At 31.4% G+C, this 24,019-nt stretch overlaps 2 protein-coding genes across 2 annotated transcripts in view; both read right to left on the bottom strand.

Annotated features, from left to right (window-relative positions):
- Window positions 1–1,023: 1,023 nt before the first annotated feature.
- LOC145326537 (uncharacterized) lies at window positions 1,024–6,611 on the bottom strand. The gene is made up of 12 exons (XM_080169908.1): window positions 6,569–6,611; window positions 6,032–6,279; window positions 5,592–5,690; window positions 5,100–5,239; window positions 4,675–4,748; window positions 4,050–4,094; window positions 3,694–3,751; window positions 3,126–3,230; window positions 2,612–2,674; window positions 2,247–2,324; window positions 1,790–1,855; window positions 1,024–1,395 (listed from the first exon to the last, which is right to left on the bottom strand). Exons 1-12 carry the CDS (start codon window positions 6,609–6,611, stop codon window positions 1,362–1,364), a joined length of 1,053 nt encoding a protein of 350 aa, XP_080026034.1. The 3' UTR covers window positions 1,024–1,361.
- Window positions 6,612–6,798: 187 nt separating this feature from the next.
- LOC145326536 (protocadherin beta-12-like) overlaps window positions 6,799–24,019 on the bottom strand; it is a 31,320-nt gene continuing 14,099 nt past the window's right edge. The window contains exons 13-38 of the mRNA XM_080169906.1: window positions 23,034–23,085; window positions 22,653–22,695; window positions 18,495–18,601; window positions 18,123–18,159; window positions 17,612–17,694; window positions 17,207–17,269; window positions 16,883–16,981; window positions 16,589–16,630; window positions 16,428–16,487; window positions 15,477–15,551; window positions 14,903–14,941; window positions 14,461–14,522; window positions 14,038–14,094; window positions 12,858–12,918; window positions 12,525–12,605; window positions 12,088–12,143; window positions 11,876–11,947; window positions 11,106–11,176; window positions 10,596–10,693; window positions 10,249–10,326; window positions 9,604–9,646; window positions 9,194–9,260; window positions 8,761–8,935; window positions 7,929–8,037; window positions 7,304–7,390; window positions 6,799–6,993 (exon numbers count right to left, since the gene is read on the bottom strand). Of these exons, the coding sequence (XP_080026032.1) occupies window positions 6,799–6,993; window positions 7,304–7,390; window positions 7,929–8,037; window positions 8,761–8,935; window positions 9,194–9,260; window positions 9,604–9,646; window positions 10,249–10,326; window positions 10,596–10,693; window positions 11,106–11,176; window positions 11,876–11,947; window positions 12,088–12,143; window positions 12,525–12,605; window positions 12,858–12,918; window positions 14,038–14,094; window positions 14,461–14,522; window positions 14,903–14,941; window positions 15,477–15,551; window positions 16,428–16,487; window positions 16,589–16,630; window positions 16,883–16,981; window positions 17,207–17,269; window positions 17,612–17,694; window positions 18,123–18,159; window positions 18,495–18,601; window positions 22,653–22,695; window positions 23,034–23,085 (2,012 nt within the window). The remainder of the gene's footprint in view (window positions 6,994–7,303; window positions 7,391–7,928; window positions 8,038–8,760; window positions 8,936–9,193; window positions 9,261–9,603; window positions 9,647–10,248; window positions 10,327–10,595; window positions 10,694–11,105; window positions 11,177–11,875; window positions 11,948–12,087; window positions 12,144–12,524; window positions 12,606–12,857; window positions 12,919–14,037; window positions 14,095–14,460; window positions 14,523–14,902; window positions 14,942–15,476; window positions 15,552–16,427; window positions 16,488–16,588; window positions 16,631–16,882; window positions 16,982–17,206; window positions 17,270–17,611; window positions 17,695–18,122; window positions 18,160–18,494; window positions 18,602–22,652; window positions 22,696–23,033; window positions 23,086–24,019) is intronic.

Here is a 24,019-nt window from a genome sequence, read left to right as displayed (position 1 = left end):
TAACTGCTGCAATAATTTTCATATCACCCTTAATGACATAAAATGTACCTTATAACCATAAAAACAAAAACATCAATAAATTTTTTAATAAACCCTAGACGCTTGAGTCGAAGCTGCTAGTATGTTTATAGAAGTGCCACACATCTGACTCAATATAAGAATACTGAAGAAGACAGAGAGAGAGGACAATGGGCTGGTAATTAGTTGGTAACTAGTCCCCAAAGTTTTATAATTGCATTTTCTTACTCGTTGTCTAAAAACTTTGGGACTTTTAGTAAATTTTGATCATTAAGTTGAGTACGTCCAAAGTTTCAATCTTTAATTGTAATCTACAGAAGGGGTAATTTTATGCATCATCATTGAGGAATACATCAATTTATCGGCTATTGTATCATCCCGTTAGATCCCTGGAAGAAGAAGAGACTGACAAACGACAAATCCATTTATGCAAATTGAAATAAGGAACTAAATGTATTGTGTCTTCTTATAGTGGATAATATATAAATGGATGAAGAGTAATGAATACAACAAGTATAAAATTATATCATATCTTTTTATTTAACTATCCACGAATTGCTGTCTGTAATACGAAGCAAATATAGATGTTCAGTAAAATTTTGGCTAACTTTTAAATGTTGGTATAATTGTTTAATTACAAAGTAATAATCATTAGAATATTTTTATTTACCACAAACTAAAACTTAAAGATTTTGCTTTTTAAAACAATATCCATGATTATTAAATGAAATAAACAGCAAGAGAGTGATTGTCTATTTTGTATTGACTTATTATATGTTTAGTTTACACAATGATCAAGCATATACAAAATTGGCTGCCTTCAAAAATGTAAAATTATTCATTATTTGTATAAACATGTTTATTTTTATCAAATAAACCAAATAAAAATAAAAACGATTCTCAAGTCTTTGAATGGAAGGGATTGGGGTTGCCTTGAATGATCACCTATCCTGATAATCTGATCTCTGGAAAATCTAACATTAGGACGCAAAAGAAAAAAAGAGATTGATTAGAACAATATATTTTTTATCTAATTTAATTGAACACTTTATACAATCCATTGTTTCAGCATGAAAATTAATTTTACATGGCTTTTTACAATCTTTATTCACGAATAAATTCAATGTTTTGCATAGCATTTTGAATAAGACTTTATCTGTATTTATTTACTAAAAAGGTCTGTATTTCTTAACTTACTTTTAAAAAAGGATTCTAACATAAATAAAAAAAAAGTGGTCAAATGATTTGACAATTGTGACAAAAGATTCGCATTATAACAACACTTTATTGTCTTAAATAGAATTTGTTTTTAAAATAAATTGAGGACTATAAGATGTGAATGATTAGCTGTATGCTTCTCTTCGATTTTGATTGTCACTGAAATTAAATTTATGTTGAATGCTTTATTATAAGGTTTCGTGATTTTTCTCCTCTGATTTCGAATTTAAGATTTTGAATCCCTATCCCCCACACTCATATGTTTAAAAGAAAAAAAAAGAAAATTTGAAATCAAGATGATACGTGCCTATTAAAGGATGACAACATTCATAATATTGTACCTTGTTGTCCTAAGCATCAGTATTCCAAAAACTTTACGAAAAGGATAATAATCATAAGTTATAGGAACTATCATGCAAAGTTTTAAATTGATAGGATATTATAACATGTTTAAATTAACGAAAAACTGTTACGTTCGGACGGAATTACGGTACAGACCGACCCAAGTTATTGAAAAGCTTCGCTTTTAAAATTATAAAATTTTAAAAATTACCTATAGGAATAATCATATCTACTTCTTGGAGACACTTTTACTTCAGCCATATATGTTTCAACATCCCTACAAATAGATCTCATAAACGGTTTGACTTTCCTTTTATAATCAAGATTTATTAATGACCCTACTGTTTTTAAGCCAACTTATAAAGTAACATGTTTACTTAACTTTAGAAATCAATATAAGATAAATACAACGCCCCTTCATTCCCTAGTAATAAACACATCCAAATAAAGATGAATTTTGAAATGTCAACGTGTGAATAGAAAAATATCGCAATTTTTTAAGAGTAATATTGCAAGCTTTTTAATCTTTCGCTGCCTTTAAAATTTTATATACTTATAATAAATTTTAAATGGTTCATTAAACTTCCAAAGTCCACGCTTTTCAACCAATTATTTTGATTATGATTATGAAGGAAGAACATCGTATTATCTTATTGTTTGAATTGTACCTGTCATAGCAAATAGAATCATCTCCCCAAGAAAGTTTCTGTATAATTTTCTGTCTAGCTCCTCCAGGTTGAGAATGCCTTGAAAAAAATGATACACTTAGCAGACAAAGATTCAAGTTCTGATTTAAATGCAAGTTTAGTTTCTATTGTAATGTTTTAAGTCTAAATCGAGCCTTACTGGTAGAATATTTATCGCAGATTTCTGCAAATAGGTAAGTGAAAAATTTAAGATTTTCTCCAGTTTTGTTGGTTCTCAGGTGCCAGAGGCCCCTGATAACAAAATTCTATTATTTTTTCAAAAAAAAATGCAATGCACTATTTTTCACTATGGCTTATAACTAGTTTGGCTTTCCACTAATTTATACCTGTTTTGATATGGGTAGGCAGATTTGGGTTTGTGTCTGTCTATATCTCCAGATGAATAACTTCTAAAAACAAATTTTGGAAAATATTTTAAACGGAATAAATTAATTTCTTACTTTTAAAATCGGTGCATATTAACCCGATTCCATAAGAGGGAGGCAAAAAAATCTAACAATGAAATTATTTTTACATCGTTTGGGATTCTACTTCAATTTCTTATTATCATTTAGAGAACCAAGAGCATAATTTGCTTGAAATGGGATGCGATACTCCACACACACTATTGGATATTAGGTTAAGTAACATCCAACAGTCAACTAACGCTTTGATTGCACGACCTTTGTTTGGAAGTCCTAACTATGCATGGTAATGAGTTGCGCCTGTTTATTGAAAAAGGCATCACGCCTATTCTCACTATTAATGGCACGTACCAGAAAAAAGCAGCCATAGGCAAGGACGTCTAAGCTTTTTTTAAAGAGGTAAATTAAGCAGCATGTTAAAAACCTTTAAATTTACCTAGAAATGAATTGACTATTTGATGGGTGATGATTAAATACTTCAGAAGTACTTCTATGAACTGTAGGCAGTCCAACTTGATTTATTGGGGAGTCTGTGGCGTACCTAAAATAAAAATTTACCAATCAATAATCACGATACCTATTTTACAGCTGCTATTTAAGATAGACAACTTGCCTCTTAGGTAAAGATAATTACATTATATAAGCATTCAGTCTATAATTCACTTGGAACGTCGGACTACCGTTAATACTAAAGACACTAGACCACTCTAATTAAATTATTCACTGAAGATTCCGCTGTTTAATGAGCATCTATAACTTATTTCTTAAGTCGCAGTGTAGGAAAAATATGTTTATCTCAGCACATGTTGATGTTTACTGCCTTTGAGAATCTTCTCTATATCTCACTTTGTCCGTTTATTCTTAAATTATTATTTTTAACTTCCATACATATAGATGTTGAAAATGAAACTATGCCATAGATTATTTATTTCAAAAAATCACGAAACTTCTCCCATAAAAGCAAATTTATACAGAAAAAAATATTAATATTCATTATACACTACCTTTGTTGATTATACCTGGTACCATTTTGTCCTTGTGGTATTGGTTTAAATGCTCGCACTAGGAAAATAATAAATTTTATTTTGTAATTATTATTGGATATATTCTAAACTTTATAGATATGAAACAAATAATAATCATTTATTGGTCAGTTCGCTCATCTGGTAGGAGTTGATGAGTTAAAGGGAGTGAAAGGGGAATATCTTAATTTTAGCCAGCTGCAAGCATCACTTTATCAAAGTACATAAAATTCTAGTGCAATATCCAAGTAATAATATTTCGATTGTAAAGATTTAATGTTTAATTGCTATACTTATTACTTAATACAAATAGACCATTTTGTAACATATATTTATACCTGAATTATTAGTTGAAAGTGAGATACCAGAGGGTGGCTTCGGCTCTAAAATTTACATAATATACAAGAATAATAAAACAATATCTTTATTCAAGGGTATGCCCGAACATCTTTGGGTCTGTTTTAATCCTTAGCAGAGTGCCCCAGCGGCGGTACCCTGCTTAAGCGGGAGTCTAAGGACGGCGACCGCGAGGTGAATACAGCACAATGTAAGGCAGCAAGAACGGGATTTTGCTTGCCCACTACCAAACTTATAATTAAGAGTACAAGTAGATTTTTTATTAGAAATTCGCATCCTAAAGTGGATTGCATTTACTCCAGGGGCGTCCAAGCTTTTTTTTGGGGGGGAAGTAAATTTTTTTTAAGGGGGGAGTAATTCGTTTTTTGGGGGGTAAAATGGCGCAAATTTCCCCCCCCCCCCTCTAAGATTTTTACCCCGGGGGTAAAATTTGCCCGGGGGGGGGGGGGGGTAATTACCCCCCATGAAATCTGTTGGCAGGGGTAAATTTTGTTTACCCCCCCCCCCCAACCCCTGCTTAATACAAAAGCAAATTTTTTTGCCCGCAGCTAATGGCCAAAATAATGCATTCACTCTAGGATGTATCTATTGTCATATTGTTTTTACCTGAAATAGTAAGCAATCCATTTGCTCCTTTGTTAAATGGATTCAACAGTATGGCGTTATCTTCATATTGAGGCCTAGTGTAAATGAATTAAATTCAGTAGTATGAAATGACTTAAACTTAATCAACCAATTGGCTGTCGATAACTAGATTAGTTTGTAAATCTGAAACCAGACAGACACACACAAAAACTTGTTGGAGACCACTATTTTGGAGGTGCTAACGGACATACAAATAGAGGAAAAACATTGTAAAAAGTTGAATTTTGAAAACAATATGCTTTTTTCAAAATGGCATAAAAGCAATAATGGAATTCTTTTGAAATATCAAAAATAATTTCATACGGCAGATACAATATTTATTACACAGACAGGAAGATGCAGCGAGTTATATGGAAACTACTCTACTAAAATAGACATCCTCCTACCTTAATCTATGCAGTTCTGAATCAGAAACAAAATGTTGTTGATTTCTTGCCTCAATTCTTCCCCCAATACCATTGTTACTCGCACCCCCAAAGTTATTATTCCCTTCCCTCATATCTCTTCCAAGAATTGTCACCTCCTTTATAATGCACCATTGAGTATTGATGATTGTCAACACAAGGAGTATTAGGTTAAGTAATAACCACCAGACAACCAACCTTTGATTACACAACCTTTGTATGGGGGTCCTAACTTTAGATAGAAATGAGTTAATCCTGTATTTGGGCATTGGGCAATCCCTCTACTCTGTCTAATAACTTCACGCACCTGACATAGCAGCAGTAGGAACCATTTTTAACGTCTTTAGTTATGACTTGGTGTTGAGCCGAGATTCGAACCCATCACCTATGTGACGACGATTGGATTCGCTTCGTTTTTAGCCTGGCCATGGTCGCAGGTTATTGTATAAAGCTACTCAATGATTATAATTCCTTGACTGGTGTGAAATTAGCAAGTTCTCTCTCAGCTGCTATGTTAGACTCGCGAAGTTGCGAGATTTTCACTGATAATTCTTTCATCATAGCATTGTTCGCCTAAACAAAAGTTATCAAATGTTCAAGTTTTTAAGATATTTACAAAAAAAATTAAGACAAATTCTTCTAAAACTAGCAAAACAAAAAAAAACTAGCAGCTTCGCCTGTTGCGTCTAGGGGCTCTGTATTCAAAGGGTCAAAAAGTAGCTAGAAAAATAGCTTAAAACAATCCCAAAATTTTAATCTGAAAAGAAAATAGCACAAATAAATCACAGGACCTATGTAAAGCTCACCTGAAATAAAGAAAAAAATCAGTCGGAAGTTTTTGAGATCTACAGTTTCAGACCAAAAAAATCTTTCTATTTTATATTATAATATATTATTGTCCTTGTTTTTAATACCTTTAAAACATTGTCTTCTTCAAAATATGCCTGTTCATCCCTTCGTTTGCCTCCAGAATTTATAGATCCTCCAGCTTTTGTGACCGGCCGAAGGTTTTGCCGGATTTTCGCCAGGTTTTCATTGACATGGTCGTTGCTAAAATCATGTATTCCATACTTTTTAGGTAGATTATCACTAGAGGTGGAATATTGTTTATGAATGTTTGGACCATTTTCTGATTGGAATAGTTGTTCACTACTTCTACGTCCTTAAGAAATAAAATTAAATGTTTTAACCTTATACTTTTTTAAAAATTTTATATTTGCTGCATAACAATATCTTTAATTTTAAAAGCGAAGATTTTCTGTAATTATGGTCAGTCCATCCGTCTGTCTATCACGGATAGCACTTTTATTAATGTAGGCATTTTTTATTTTTCCGATTTCAAACAAATTATCCTGTGCATCTGATTTTTAAAATAAAGGTTCCTAGGACAACAAGGTACAATTTCATAAGCATAGTACATCTAAATTAAAGTATAAAATGTTGGTGTGTACTTGGTTTGGATTTTTTAATTAATAATCTGCTTATTAAATTCATATACTCTAAAATTGTTGTTGTTCGTTCGTCAACCTATAGTCTAATTTGGAGGTTTTCTTACTTGATTTTAATTCAATTATGAATATATTATATATCAATATACAATTTATATCTTACGGTATAAATACAAGCACCTTATAAATGCTCTTTAGATTATACGATTAGTGTAATTGTTTATGTTAAACATTTAATTTCCTTGTGATTGTTTATTAGCAGGTACTCTAGCTGAGCCCTGAAGGCTCCTGGATGATCCATACAGGTTTTGAGAGGCCACTGGAGAATTCTGGAGGCCATGGTAGCTCCTGGTGGACCCTTGCAGGCTCCGCACAGGACTAGAGGATTTACCTGGGTCAACTTGGTTCTGCAGATGGTTTGTTAACACCTTCATACAAAAATATAAAGTTTACATAAACTAAAACGACAGTTGATAATACTTTATTTGCCATTGAGCATCGACAAAATAAATTGATAAACTCTTTAAAAACCTAATTCATATAAAAAATCCAAATAAACACCGCATGTTGACATAGAGTTGCATAATTCTCTATGACGTTGTGATGTATAGACCCTATCTGCAGCAAAGCTTTGCTTAAATGCATCATTATTAAGAAGAAGAGATTTTGAAATCTTAGAAAATTTGGCCATAATTACATCGCTCAAGACAAGACATCAATTTGCAAGACATTTTTTACCTGGGTTAATAGATTTCTTTGGTTACCCTGTGATGAAGGTGGTAGTGGGGGAGCAGGGGGACTTTTTATTCTCAAAGATTCATGGTCCTAAACAATATAATTGGTATTTTTTTGTTAAGAGTATAGGCCACTGCAGTTTTGGGAGCCAATTTTTAGGGTTAATCTTTTCCGACATTAAAAAACAGTTTTTATTCTTTAATTTCATTTACTGTAAGCTCTTTACAGTGCCTATAAAAAAGTGACTTTTTTAGGCACAATAAAAAGCTTCATTTACTGACTATTTAAGAGTATTTTTGCTGTATGTTAAATAGGTCATTTAAGCTGCAATCTCAAACCATTATCAAAGGCTCAAATATGTCCACTTAATCCACCATCGCATTGTATTATAAAAAAAGCTTTCCAGGGATATAAAAATGAACAATTATAAGATTAAACCCAGTTGTGTTAGCTCCGAGTTGCCAAACGCACAAACCAACAAAACTGGTTTTAATATCATGAGGGTACATTTTTATATTCGTAGAAAACTGGATATAATACGATGCATGATTTTATTATGGCTGGCTTAGAACCGGTTCTAATCCGGCGGATATTAATCGGTTTCAAAGCCATAATGGAAAAGTTATACCTGTTGTATGCTTAAAGATTCCTCCCCAATAACTGGTAGAGTAGGTAACTCATGCAGACCAAAACTTTGGGAACCATTCAGACCATTTAGGGCGAAGCTTGGTGAAGCTCTGAAATAAAGTATTCCTATTATTTATAAAACGGAAAAATTTAGTGACAGGGGAGGAGATGTCCCACTCTATTTAAAATATATATTATATAGAAATTAATTTTATAAGGACAATCTCTCTCAGGAGAATATTTAGATGTAATCTTCCCTTAATTCTATAATAGTTATTTCTCGCATCGTATTATAAACAGCTTTCCGCGGATATAGAATGTACAATTATAAGATTAAAACAAGTTTTTTTAGCCCCGAGGTGCCGAAGTCACGGGCTAAAAAACTTGTTTTAATCTTTTGTTTGTACATTTTTATATTCGTAGAAAGCTGGATATAAAACCATGCTAGACATAGTTTTTTCGTATGGATGAGAACCGGTTCCTATCCACCGGATTCGAATGAATACGAGAAAATCCTTCGGCACCACGGGGCTAAAAAACTAGTTTTAATCTTATAATTGTACATTCTATATCCGCGGAAAGCCGTTTATAATACGATACGAGAAATTGCAAGAGGAATAATCATATCAATACAGCGATTGGAGAGATCTTTAGACGGAAACATCCTACCTATTTAAATAAGGTATCAAGGATACACACTAAATAATTTTGGGGGTGTTTTAGGCATTTAAAAGCGATGGTAACATTCTATTATAGTTGGAAGGGTTAAGGGTATAATAAATAATAATAAAAAGATATAATCATATGATCAAATAAATATAGTTTGTGTTCACCTAATGCTGGAATTTCTGGAGGCAATGCTGGGTGATGAAGCGACACTGCTTCCATAACCTTGATGCATGGATGATGATACGACACTGCCTACATTTTGATTTGTGCTAACACGGTGCTGATGTAGCTCATGCTGGATTTGGATTGGCATGAAGCGCAGTAACTGCGGGGGAATGCCTTGAAACAAAATCAGTTGTAAAAATTAAAATCGGCTAATAAGCTGCTTAATAAGCTAAAAGCAGTCTGACTGATATAGATGTGTTACAATAATCTTGCTCCATACTGAAGTTTTAGCCATCTATCTTTTAAAGGAGCCAAGAAAATCACGTTTTCCCAAGAAGTTTAAGAAGGATAGACAGACGGACATTTCGAATTATAAAGGAGCTTCGCTACTGATAGCAATAACGTGTAAAACCAGTATTGAACTTACGATACCTTGATAAGCCGCCAAAGATTCTTGACTTAATCTTGTTGTAACAGTTTCAGGTACACTGGCGGTTGACTTGAAAGAAAAAAACTATTAATACAATAAAATACAAAAAAAATCTAAAGTAATAACTAATCATGTACCTACGTTTTTGATAATCAAATATATGATTTAGTCAAGTAAATAAGATTCTTTTTTTTTTACTTTAGATCAGGTTAAATTAGGTTTTTTGGGGAATATGCCCTGCACAGGAACAGGAAAAAGTACTAGTTTCCATGAAAACCCATGCCTTTTTGAAATTTAAAAATACTACTATCTTTTTTGTGTAAATACATACAAATCTTAAACCATCAGAAATTTTATCCTGAAACTACAGACTAAACAACTTTGATACTTAAAGATAAAATAAAGATAGAACCTGTGTAGATTGTGAAGATTGACCGCTGGTTGGTGAATGTTTACTAAATAAAAATAATTATTTTATTCCATCTTTTTAGTATATTAATGAAATAAACTTTTAGTGCATTTTTCTTCGAAACTCTGGCTTAGCCATTGTCATTCTTTATGAAAAATTCTATATACTAAAGTAACAGGATGTTTGTCTGTATGTTTGAATGTATTTGCGTTAATTTGTAAAAACGGCTAGAGGAACGATAGTTTCTTATTTTTCAGAGAAATTTTTGATTGGTCTTGGTAAAGGTTTAGGATCAAGGAGGGTGGTGGTTTGTTTTTCTTTTCATGGCAATTATAAATGTGTAGGATCCCTAAGGTTTCTATAAGCTAGGGACACAGCAACTATAGAAAATAAAAGATAAAAATATTTTTTCTAAGCGGAAATGAAGTATTTGGTTTTAAACAGCCATCTTCTTTTCTAATTGATTGATTGATTGATTAGCCATTTTCTCTTAGGGTTTGGACCTAAGTAGTTATGGAGTAAGCTGAGACACTTTTGTATAGCCACTAGGGCTATCAAGCTCCACGTTCAAGCACATTATGACTTGACCCGCTATCTCATGAGAGCTACTCACTATTACCTCACCCTCACCTTTTCTAATACTATTACCTGGATGACCCCGTAGGGGATGGTTTGCCACTTGAGCCCCGTGTGGGGGATCCTCTACTCATCATACTTTGTGGTGTTCTAGTTAGATAGGTCACATTTAAAAACATGTCTCAATTTTACCAATTTGATAATTAAAGATAATAACATAAAACCAAACTTTCCACAGACAAACAACCTATTGATTGCTTGCACGTCACAAGTGCTAAGTGTAAATGTTGGTCTATTGTCCGTATTAATACTTATATCAGATGCGCCTTCACATAGATGCACTAGGAACCATTTAAAATTTTCAACATCTTCGTTATAGCCCGTTTCGGACAGATATTCGAACCAAGCAACTACAATACCTCAATGAATGCCTACTGCTTGAAGACCCTTTGCTTCTTGGTGATATTTGACTGTTGACAGAACCTCTCCTATGCCTCCGACGCGAGGCTATTGAGCCCTGTCAAACAAAAACCTTTTGATTGTTTTTAAAAAATAAGAGTACTGAATTTAAATTTATTTTAGGGTGTTATTTCTAATATGATTTGTATTAACAAATGTTTTTAGAATTTAGGCGTCTAGCTTAAATGGTATTTTTATGAAAGTTGTATTTTTTTGTTCATTGATAAAATGGATTCATTATTACTTGGATTTTACACCAGATTTCCATGTGCACTAAAAAGTGAAACTCCTAGTTTGCTAAAATAACGATACTTCCCATCCACCACTTTTACCCCATCCCCCCTCCTTCTACTGGATGAACGAATTGACAAATAAATTATGTCCATGTTAGCAACCTAAATTCATGACAATTTTTCCCCTGTCACAATATCCATGTATATTCTGTATCCATTATTGATAAGGATTTGTACCTGGCTGGGTGTGGTCATCTCCGAGGAAGAATTTCTTATCAATATTGGATTTGTATGGTTAGCTACTACACCTGAAATAACTTTATATAAAACATTCTTAGAATTGTGAAGAAAATCAAGGCCTCATGAAGAAACATCACGCAAAAAAGATTTAAAAATCATAAAATACAAGGCAATTTAAGTCTTTAATTTTACACAGTCTTTGATTTTTCTTAGAGTTAAAAAAAAATTAAAGAAAAAAACACGAAACCTCGTCGCTGTTTTGTTTTTGTTAATATTTCATTTTTTTGTAATTTTTTGTTAAGAAAATAAAAAGTAAAGAAATTTTTGGGTATAGTCCTTTCCACGACATCCCTCCATAAGGAGCGATTCTTCGTATTTTTCACAGTAGCTTTTTTCCTATTTCTAGCCCCTGCGGGGGGCTCTAACCCTGCGGGGCCAATTACCTAACCCTGTGGGGCAATCACCTAACACAATATAACCTAACCTAACCTAAAATAACCTATAAAAAGCCATTTTAAAAATACGAAGAATCGCTCCTTATGAAGGGATGTCGTGGAAAGGACTATGAACACAGTAATAGTGTCTGACTGATTATGACGTAACAAAAAAAATAGCCAATGAGAGGCCGTTATTGACCAATGGTAAAATTTATAGTGGCCTCTCATTGGCTAATTTTTTTTGTTACGTCAAGATCATTCAGACACTATTACTGTGTTCAAGGACTATACCCTCTATACTACTGAAAATCCCCTAAATATGTCACTTACTTGAATTAAGCCCATAGAAACTTCTAGTAGAAATTCCAAGGCTTGAAAGACTTGCTCCATTACTAGCACCACCTATAATCAAAATTAATAAGTAAACAAAATTCTTTTTATAGCGCTATAAATCTAAGGGTTTGATATCTTTTTTATAAAATTATAATTTCCTGAAGCTTACAGGCGGCTATTGCGCGGCTGCCAAGCCCTGTTAGTTATACCTGTAAAGGTGGTGGTTGGATATTTCTGCATGTATGATACATTTGGATTTCCATGTCTAAAAAAATAGTCTTTGAAGCAAAGAAAAGGTCAAAAGTTAATGTTTTCAGTCAACATCATACTAAAGGAATTAAAAAATGCTTCTAATCTAAATAGCATTCGCAGGTAACAAGGGGAACTCAATCCATTTGACAATAAATTTATATGAGAGACGGGACATTGAACTGAAAATTATACTGGTATCTGAAGTTTTAGCTCAAGTTTTATTGAATTTTATATTGTTCCTTAGTAGTTAACTTTTCAACCAATATTTTAATCTACAGAATAACATATTGTTTAATATTATTGTTGATGTATAATTTATATCAATTGATCATTTATTGTCTTACCGCTGCACTTAAGATCCTTGAAAATCCTTAATATTGAAAGATCATCTTACCTAACTTCTTTCTTCTTCTTTGCCTTGACAATGTAGATTAATAGACAGGTTATTGTAAGCACAGATGCCACTATTATTAAGCTAAACATTAGTTGAATTAATCTTCTACATTCTTTGTAATTAATGATTTACAAATATTTTATGCATTCTTGAAATAATTTTTTTTAATCAAATTAATTTACCAAAACGTTAAATTTACAAAAGAAAGGACATTGAATTAATGATACAAAAAAGAATTACTGACATCTATCGTTCATACATTAAGACAAGACCTTATTATCAAATTATTATTACCCTGTCCACCCTTAAGAAAAGTTACTTTGTACCACAAACCTTAATATTGCAACGAGTAGCAAGTTTGGAAATTCATCTGAATCCGTCTTTGCTGCTGATACTAAAACAAATTATATTTTTAAACAAAAAGATATCATGAAGGAAATTTTTGCTTAAAAACAAAAATTATAAACTAGGATATGAAAAATTAACAACAATTCAATTTGACCCTGGATAAATTTTATTCCTACTCTGTCTGTTATTCAGCTCTAGGCTAAATACCTGATAAGGGACCAGTCGATAATGATCCTTCATTAATCCTCTGGCGACTCTTAAACCTAACAGGGTCAGAGCTGTCTACTATCAGAATACCTGTCCTTGTCCCACTCATCTTAATTCAGTCTACCAAGCACATCTTATATGTGATACACTATTTTTTTGAGGCTTTATTGATGACTGGGCTCAGGGAATACCACAGAATGTCTGACTTAAATTAAAGGGGCAATACCAAGGTAAGGGACCAGTCATCCTCTGGCGACCCTTGTACCTAACAGTGTTAATAAAACTGCCCATGCCCCTCCCTTCCTTATTCAGTCTGCCAATCACATCTTAAATGTGATCCATTATTATTTTATGAAGACGTAAATTATGACTGAATAAAGGGAATGTCAGAGTATGTATTTATCTTTTCTTATAGCCAATGTAATCTTGATATAATATTCTTTAATATATGTGTACATAAATATTAAATAATTTTTAGCCAATTTTTTTTGAATATTGTGAATGACTTTTAAAATAATATTGTTATACATTAAATGTAATTTTTGTATGTAAATGATAAAGACAAATAAAGAATCAAATAATAATAATATATATCATGAGATACAAAAAAAGAAGGGCAATATCCATAAGTAGCGATGCACAAACAAATCGATGGACTAACGGACAAATTAGTTGTAGAGCAGGTGTTTAGTGTCATAAAAAAATAAAAGTAGAAAAAGTACAAAATCCTGAAAATTTTTCATATAAATAAGAACATGTCTTTTGTTGCATGACTTACAGACCGAAAGCCAGAGAAATGTACAACGGACGCTCATTTTTAAAGGAATCTTCACAAAAAATGAACTGTCTATATTTAAAAGCAGTAAGGAAAATAAAGTTTCTAACAGACCGACCTTCATTTTGAATAAAATAGTAGCTTTGCTACTGCATATAATAAATATTGTGTAAGAAATAATACCTATTGATGGTGGCAATTTAACCACTACAGGTACAGTAGAACTTCTGGAGGGTAGACCTACAAATTATAATAAAACAATAATTCTTTACTAATTAACGAATATGGGATTACAAAAAAAAACAAATAGTGATAAGCATTACAAATTAAATCAAAAATTAAATCAAAATCAATGCAACAGTAGCATTAAATAGAAGAAAAGTGATAATTAAATCAGGAAGAAAGAGTACAATGGGCTATTTATTACACTAGTCCCCTAAGTTTTTAATAGCATTTCAACCACTAAATATAATCTACAGAAGAGGAAAATTTGTGTATCATCATTGGGGATGTACATCAATTTATCGGCTATTGTCTTATCCCTTTAGATCCCTTGTTAAATTCAAACTAGTATTATAGACCGACAGTCAAACACAATAAAACTACCTGAATCTTGGGCTGTTACTAAAAAGTGTGCCTCTGCAGATCCGTTTATATACATTGGGTTCCTAAAATTCAAACACAGATATTGGACATAATACAATAGTTCTTCATAGACATACTTACAAAGTGAGTGAAGCTAACTTATCAACTTATATTATAAAGTTAAAAGCTTTTTTTTTGTTTGGATCATAAGATCTTAATAACTACTGAACCGATTGGGTAATCCATTTTAGGGAAGCTTGACAACAGATTCTGTTTTTATAGAATTAAATCTTGTTGTGCATATAATTATATGCTATTTTTATACATTATAAAGAAATTAAAGGTCCAAATTTGTTACCCCATTCGAGAAGAATCAGAAATGTCTTCAGAAATTTTTTTTATATTTTTCAGACCTCCCACGCAATTCCCTAGAGGCTAGAGTAAAATTTAAATTAGTACTTACATAAAGAAAAGGTCTCCCATTTGATTTACACTAAAAGCTCTGAAATGAAAAAAAGTAGGATCAAGTAATGTGACAGGCTTTAAGCGGCTGTAAGCGGTAAAAAACTGGACGTTTAAAGGATTACGTGTTACGTTACAAGTAGCCTAAAAAGGCCTACTTGTGAAATTTTGTGGCTTCAATATTCTAGATCTTTTGTAAGCTTTTATACCAGTTATGAAGATATGTATACTTCCATTTTTAGGGGTATTATTTTAAGTATTTTTTTACTTTGTACTGTTAAACCTATGTACATTCTCGATCTACTGCGAATCTGTAATTATTTTTCAAATAAATAGGAAAGTATAGTACTTCTATATGTATAGTTTCTCAGGAATAAGGTATTGCCAATAAGCGAAATAATCTAAAATAATATTTGGGGGCAGATAAAAAGGTCGTTAATAAAGTGTTGTCCCCCCAGCGACAGATGAAAATAACGCAAAGGTTTCGTGATTTTTTTTTCAAATTAAATTCGTTGTTGGTATATGCTGATAGGTTCTAAATTTTTTAACCTTGACTAGCTAGAAATAACGTGTACCTTGCATGTTCTCCTGTTAGTTTTAATGATATTTTATCTCCTGGATCACCATCAAATACTTCAAATTTTCCTAGTCTAAACATAAATAAACAAAGATGACAACATTCATAAAAGCGAAGCTCTGGAACGGTAGAACAAACGAACATTGTTTGAGTGTCAGAACTTTATATACAGAAAATTAATTTCTTGACATTAAGTCCAAACGACATTGTACATAAATTTGTTGCAAAAATGCGTAAATATAGGATACAGTGTAAAAGGACAAACTTTCAATTTTAAGATTTGATTATAGAGTCGCTTCAATTATGATACTTTACCTACTTATCCTAAGAATCATTATTTAAAAAATCAGATGAATAGGATAATCGTAGCGTACAGAAAAATGTTGTCAAAATGTTTTACATGGACGTACAAACTTTCTGGTAACGATTATAGAGTTACTCTTACCAATTCGTATCTAACTGTTATGGGAATCAAAGTTTGAAATCTATAAGACAATTTTAATATGCCATATATAAGGATGACAACATCGATAATAGCGAAGCCCAATAAAGACTTATAAAATAAAATTGACACATATAAAGTAACAACGCATTGAGAAATATTTCTTGTAAATCTATCCCAAAATTACTAGAATACACAATGTATAATACAGTAATACAGACTTATTTATATTTAAAGAAATTTTTATAGAGATGCTTCGCTCATAACCTAATCATAACCAAGTGAATTATATCACGCCTAAATTAAGGATTTTGTCATCCGTCTTAACGGAGAACCTACAGATGGACGTACTTGCTGATCCTTATTATAGAAAAGCTTCACATTGTTATAACAGGAGTAGAAAGCTGTCTAAAAATAAAATGATAGATGTTTTCGAATGACAGAAAAGTTAAACAAAATAATTTAAAAGTACATATCTTTTTTTTTAAACTGATGAAATTCTTATACCTGGATGGCAAACTCAAATTGTCTTCAGTCAAAAAAAACTTGTATTGTGGATATCTAAACCTAAAATAAATACATATAAAGAATGGGTTGGATAAGATAATGTTAAGAAAAACAAACTTAATTTTCAAATTAGATTTTCAGATAAAAAATCAAACTTTTACCTTGGGTCCCAATCATTAACATTCAAAACTGTAACATTAACTCTAAAAAAATTATAATTTTGCACAAGAGAAAGTAATTAAACAAAAAATTTAATAAAAAATTTTATGGAGAAAAGATTTTCACTAACAAAGAAAAAATAAAAAAAAAATATCTTTTCTTATATTTTAAAAAGTAGATTTTTTTTCAAAATGTATACCTTGTAAATAGTTTAATATAGGGATCCGTGTAATATTACATATACAAGGACGAACAGTCAGTTGCACTAATAGAGTAGCTTCGCTACTTAAATATACCTGGTTGTGGCATTACTTCTACCATTGCTGGCAATGACAGTAAATGAATAGAAATGTCGTCTTTCAAAGTCTAATTGTTCTCTCAACACAACTGAACCACTAAAATAATAATAGTTATCAATCGCATTGTGTTAGAGACAGCTTTCCGTTGACAGTGAAATTAATTTCAGTTTTGTTGATCTCTAGGGGCTAAAGGCCCAGGCTTAGAATCAGCTATAATCCTAAGGATTTTGATCCGGTCGAAGCCATAATGGAAATATTATTATTAAATCTAACAGAAACCACCAAAAAACATAGATTGCAAAAAAGGACTGTCCCTTTTACCTCTCTGTTATTGAGAATTCTTGACCAGGCAGTTCTTCAGGATTTATATAAAATTGTAAAAACCTGTAGAAAAAAAAGATTTCTAGTTTATTTTAATAATTTAATAATTAACAAAATTAATAAATTTTTACTGTTATTATTACTAAATAAGGAAACTTTGCATAATGTTTTATTTTAGTATTAGGCCATACAAATTGAGATTTAAAAAATATATTTTATAAATCATATATAAACACGAGTGTTTACATCTTGCTATGTTATATCTTTCAAAGATACAAAAACAAAAATTCAGCACAACAAGAAATTTCCAAATTTTAAAATGGCATTAATCTGTTGAATCACAGCCCCTGGATCTAGGTAAGATTAGCTTTATAAAACTGGAGTCAGTGTTAAAACTTGTTATACCTGTTTGTTGGTGTGTTTGTGACTAGTGTAAGAATAATACTATTTAATGGAGTATTTTCTAACACTTTTACATTGTATTCTTCCTAAAACAATTTACAAATTATGACATTTAAAAAATATTTAAAACTTAGAAAATTACTGAGTTTTCCATTTTTTGGAGAAACGTTGTCATATGTATATTTTTTGAAAAAATAGAACAGTAAGTTATAGACATATTTTGAACACAAGTAAACCAAAGAGATACAACTATTTAATATCCCGTGTTTGTTATTTAATCTTAGCTATTATTCGTATGTAATTTAAGCCAAACTCAGATTTGGGTGCTTTTTCCGATATCAACCCCCCTGGCCCTAAACCTGCAGGGCTATAACAAACAAACGAAATACTAACCCTAACCACTTAGTTCCATGTAGTTAAAGTAAGGGGGGGGGGGTATCAGTGCTTACCAGGGTGGGTGCTTTGTGTGAAAGTGACAGATTTTGTAAATATTACATTCTTTTATAAAACCTACCTCCACAAATATTAGATTCCGAAGACTGCTACCAGGCCTAAAAGAAGTATAGGTAAAGTTTTGCAGAAGGCTGAATTGACATGTATGAATTTAAAATATGCTTATATAAAAGTAAAATGATGTCTGCCACTCCGTCTGTAGCTTAAGATATCTCTAACCACTGAACCTATGTGGTTTTCCTTTTTGAACATGCATTAGGCACAGAATAACTGCGCAACTATTCCAAAATTCACCTTCAAATGGTGTGCATTGTTACTGATTTTCATTTTGTATTAAAATGTACTGTTTTTATCATTAATATTGGACCAAGAGACTTACGAAAATTATAGATAAGCTTCGCTGTTAATATATACACAAAATATTCTATTTTACCTGGAAATTGTAAGTGTAGTGACTGAGTATCTGTCTGTATTATCAAACTGTGTTGCTTTTATCACCAAAGTAAAGGGTTGCAACAATTCAGAATTTGGTATATTGCCCTAAAATTTAATTATATAGTGTTATATAGTGTGTTACAGTCAAGTCAACCTTCGCGAGGCTATAGACCCAAAAATACTCAACAAAAAAATGTTTCACAATGCAAATTAAATCTGTGACAAAAAAGTTTAATTTGGCGCATACGTTGTAACTTTATATTATGCTTAGTTGTATTTTTTTTGATTAGGAACTTTTTGGTTTATAGCAAAAATTTCCGGATTAAAATTTAAACCCGGTAAGTGCAGGTTAAAGATATAGATAGTTCTTTATCGCCTCTGCAAAAAAATACTAATACTTAAAGGGCGAATATAGGTTGAATATAATATGGGCTCAAAAAAACCGTGCAATTCCATAGATTATAAGTAACTTTAAGATATTGACATATCCAAATGTATAAGCCTGTTATAGCTTAAAACCTGAACATTCTCAGGATAAATTTATCACGGTTGGACCCTCAGATGTCAAAACTTTATTTTAGTGTTTGGCCAAAATGACTTTGCAATTGTATCTGTAAGTACGTCTAATAACACCCTTTGCTATTTTTAAAATCCTAGAAAATTTTTTTTGCAAGAAAATTGCATAAATTCGCAACCTTTTTTAGAACCACTACATAACTCGAGTTTTAAAACTTTTTATATAAAATCCTTTTTACAAAAAATATCAATAATTACTTAAAATTAAACCTGAAAGAAAAAAAATCTCATTACACGTGTTAATTTGCATGTTTTAGGTCTTTTTTTGAGGAAAGTATAACTTCCACATTTTTGACAAAAATTATATTTTTTTAACATTTCAAAGTAAAATATAATAAAACTTAAACGATTTTTCTTGAATTATCAGTTGAAAATTTCATCAAACATGCAATTTAAGTGATGAAAATTTAATAAAATCATTTTTTGAATGTTTAGAATTACCAGTTTTCTACATTTAAAACAAAATGTTAACAAAATTTAAAAACATTTTAACATATAACTTCAAAAATCAATAACATTTTATAAAAAGATGTTTCAAAAAATAAATCATTAAAAGGTATTAAAATGCATTTCAAATTACTTAAAATTAAAACGAGAACATCTTTTTACACTGTATTCTGTGGAATAGAGTTTAAATGACATGATTAGTAAATGAAATATTTCCTAAACTCATTAAGCCTTTTTGTGACTATATTAAAAATAATTTATTTTGTTTCATATTGATTTTTTATTCAAATATTTGACAAAATTTTCCCTACGTCAATAAAATAAAGTCAGTTTTTTACTGTTTCCAGGTTTTTCTTTATAATTATAACAATTAAATATAATATAAATCTTCATTATCTTTTATTTGAATTATCATACACATTAAAATGTAAAGTATAAGCTAGAATAGCACTTTTTTTAACGAATATTTTAATGACATTATATCAAAATAATTCCTCTTAAATATCACACAACATATGATTGGGAAGTATAGCCATTTCTTGGAGGTATAATATTTACAAAAATACCATTAATTCTGTTTTTATCAGAAGTTAAAAAAATTGAACAATTCTAAAACAATGGTTGGCTGTCTAGATATTGAGTACACTAAGACTACGGCTCTGTTCTATTGAAATAACGTTGCAAAAAGAGGGGTTCTGAAAGTAATCTACCTAATTATTTTTAAAGAACCAACAAGTACTGTCAGTATCTTTTTTCTTGTAATCTAGCAGACAATCAAATCATAACACAATTTTCATGATAAAATATTCAGGTTTCTACTTCACATTTTAAAAAATATACCGATCAATAAAATGTTCAAAATTTTACTTTGTACTAATTGAAAAAATATGTTGTAATTCTTATTTTAAAGTTACATTTTTATCCCTGACAAAATCATAGACGACTTTTAAAGGCATCTTATCTAAACTTTTTGAAGAAAAACTTAAAAACGTTAATTAAGTATTAAAACTATTTTCTTCGATTTTTCTGAAGTTATTATCGCATTCTATGGGTTTTTTATTATCATTTACTTATATCGAAAGTGCCAAACATTGTACCCTAACTTATTCATTTAATAAAAAACCAAGCGTGAATTATGTAATAAGTGTGGTTCCCTAAGAACTCCAAACACCCTAGCATCACACAAGGCTCCGGTTTAAGGTTGAATTAAAAAGCTTTCATTAAATGATAGTCGTAATAAAAGTGGAAACCAGTTCTCAATCTATTTTTTTGTATTGTGGATTGTTTCTTCCTTGACAATATTCCCCAACAAAGTGTAAAGTATATGAATTTTATTTTTTTAAAAAAACCTTTACAGGAGAAATTTTATTTCATGTAAGTATGAAAATTATATGGTAATTGTTATAATTAATTTAAAGAGGACAAAAATAATAGGTGAATAGTGTTTTTTTTCTTATAATTTTTTCTGGAGAAAATCTGGCGATCGGTGCGTTTGTGTGTGTGTGTTGAAAAATGCGTACTAGGGTAATTATATCATCAAGAATTAATCATTGATCTTTATACAGAAAAAAAAACTTTAAAACGTATTATTTACCCTAGTAATTACTCCGGACGCAAATTGACGCAAATTATTTTATGCTTTTTAAAAAATCAATAAAATAGTATATAATATAAAAAAAATAAACACTTTAATTATCAATTAAGATGCATGCCAATGTAATAATCAATTAAACTTAAGAAAACTAGTCAAAAAAAGTCTTGTAAAGGGGTAAAATAAACGATTTTGTTGACTTTCTCATTTATCATATGTTGAAGTAAAAGCAAAAATTGCAAAATCTACTTAAGGATTTTTTTGATTTTTTAAATTTAACATAGATATTTTAAAAGTATGTAATGGCACCTTTCATATAAGCTCATATCATATTGAAACTATATTCGCCCTTTAAGTGAACGGATCATATACCACAGAGTCTTGAACCAAATGATTTGTTTATGGGGAGGGGGGGAGTTTGAAATAAGCCTAAATGCCCTAAATGTAATCTAACCCTTAACAGTCGGTCCCCTTGCCGCACCTTTATCTCAGTTCCTATTAGAGCTAGAGGGCTAAAATTTTTCGTGCAAGTCCCCTGTTTGATAATAAATTTCCGCCTTAAGTGGGTCAAAGTCAATTTTCGCTTCCTTCGCCCTTTTATTTAACAACTTTTGTATTTAGGTCCTTTTTGACTTAAAAATTTCAAACGGCTGTATTTTTATTATTTTTGAAGCTAGCAGAACATTTTTTAGCAGAAATGTTTATCTTTATGTAAATTCTATATTAGAAATATCAAAATATAAATTTCAGCGGTCGCAGCTGTACTTGGCAGCTGCCAGCCGCCGCAGTCGGCGGGAAAACGGCGGTGGATCTTTAATTTTAATACGTTATGTAGACATGTAAGAAAATCTTAAGTTTAAAATTTTAAGAACACAGTATTAGTGTCTGACTGATTATGACGTAACAAAAAAAAATTAGCCAATGAGAGGCCGTTATTGACCAATGGTAAAATTTATAGTGACCTCTCATTGGCTAATTTTTTTGTTACGTCATAATCAGTCAGACACTATTACTGTGTTCAAATTTTAAGTCTCTAAGTCAAAAATTGCGGTCACAGGAGCCTTTTAATAATTTATGGAGACCTAGAGGATCAGAACCTGCACATCATACCTAGAACCTGAAATTGACTTGAGCACCTATATAAGTATGTACTACTAGAGGATATTTTAGTATTTTGGAAAGATAAATGCTTTATTTAAGTCAAAAAAATATTTTTGCTATTTACCTGGATGACCCTGCCAGGTTTGCTGGCATCCTGTGCCCACCAGGATGGAGATATTCAAAAAAATCCAACTATCAGTTATGTGTCATACCATTAGCCCATACTTAATCTTTATCTTTCACACACAGAAAATGAGATGGAAAAAACCGGAGGAGGGGGCGTTAAACGCCCCCCCCCCCCCAACCGTTAAGGGTTAATAGTGGATTTCTCCTGTTGTAGAACTAAGAAATTCAAGTCAATATACAGAGACCTCCAAATGTGACAATTTAGTGTGGAATGGAGAGAAGAGAAATCAAATTTTAATTGTTAAAAAACCTTACCTTCAGATAGATATGGCCGTTGTTTCTATTCAGTTCAAAATATCTAAAAAGAATGAAGAATATAGAGCCTTGTTGATCTCATAATCATCCCTTATTTTCAAGAAAGTTGAAAATAAAGAGGGTTGGGGGGAGCGGTAGTTTTCTGGAAATTTGAGGATAGGCAAAAAAAAATAAGACAATAGATTGAAGCATATTTAAGCTTTATTTTTGTTGTAGATATTAATAAGAATTTTAAAATAAAATACGTCCCCTTAAAAACTTGCTTTTAATCTCTACATAGGAATCAAACTTGCAAGACTCTAACCATTGAAACTCAGTTAACTTACCTTAACCTAGTCTTTTTGATTTGCAAATTAAATTTTTCTTATTAATTGTAATAACCTGTATTCTGGGCCACTGCCATGAAAACTGTAATAAACAGGAGCATTGACACCTCAAAAAAAAAATAATATTTTAGGCTATTCTTATCTATAATTAGGATAGGCCCGTCTGTACGTCCGTCCGGGACAGTTAGCTTTTTTTCGTTATTTCAGACATGTTAGAATTGTCTTATCGATTTCAAACTTTGACTGGTGATTCCCATAAAGGTTAGGTACGATTAGGAAAGAGTAGCAACTCTACAATCGTTACCAGAATGTCCCTACGTCCATTTAAAATATGATTTTTAACCTTATTGACAAAATTTTTTTATGTGATATAATTATTCTTTTCGTCTTATTTTTTGATAAACTGATTCCTATTACAACAAGGTTCAATGTTATAAGCGAAGCATCTCTATAATCAAGTCCTAATAATGTAAGAATGTCCTTAAACAGTATCCTGTTTTACAGGATCTTGAACAAAGTAGCTTCGGACAAAGTAGCTTCCGACAAAGTAGCTTCGGACAAAGTAGCTTCAGGACAAAGTAGCTTCAGGACAAAGTAGCTTCAGGTCAAAGTAGCCTCCTAAGGAAAGTAGCTGTTAATAAACTGTTAATAAAGGTCATGGCCGCAGCGCTCGGCACCCTGGCCTGCCTAGCCGCGGGCGCTCGGCCCTCTAGCCTATAACCTAACCTAACCTAACCAAAAAATTGTAAAAACATTATTAAAACTTGTAAAAACAATATTAAAAATTGTAAAAATCTATCAACTACTTTTTGCAAAATCCTCGAAATTCTAAACCACCTATGTATTATCAGTTGATGATATTTTTCTTAAATAAATGTTCTGAGGCTAACATAGGTTAGGTTAGGTTATAGGCAAGGGAGCCAAGCACCCGCGGCTAGGCAGGCCAGGGGTCCGAGCGCTGCGGCCATATTGGAGACTATTTTTCTTAGGAAGCTACTTTTCTTAAGTAAATGTCCTGAAGATACTTTGTCCTGAAGCTAC

The sequence above is a fragment of the Acartia tonsa genome, chromosome 8 (genome assembly GCF_053477335.1).
Source record: "Acartia tonsa isolate MP-2025a chromosome 8, ASM5347733v1, whole genome shotgun sequence".
Classification (NCBI taxonomy): Eukaryota; Metazoa; Arthropoda; class Copepoda; order Calanoida; family Acartiidae; genus Acartia; species Acartia tonsa.
The sequence above is the reverse complement of the archived record's forward strand: the minus strand, read 5'-3'. Positions and strand labels throughout refer to the sequence as shown.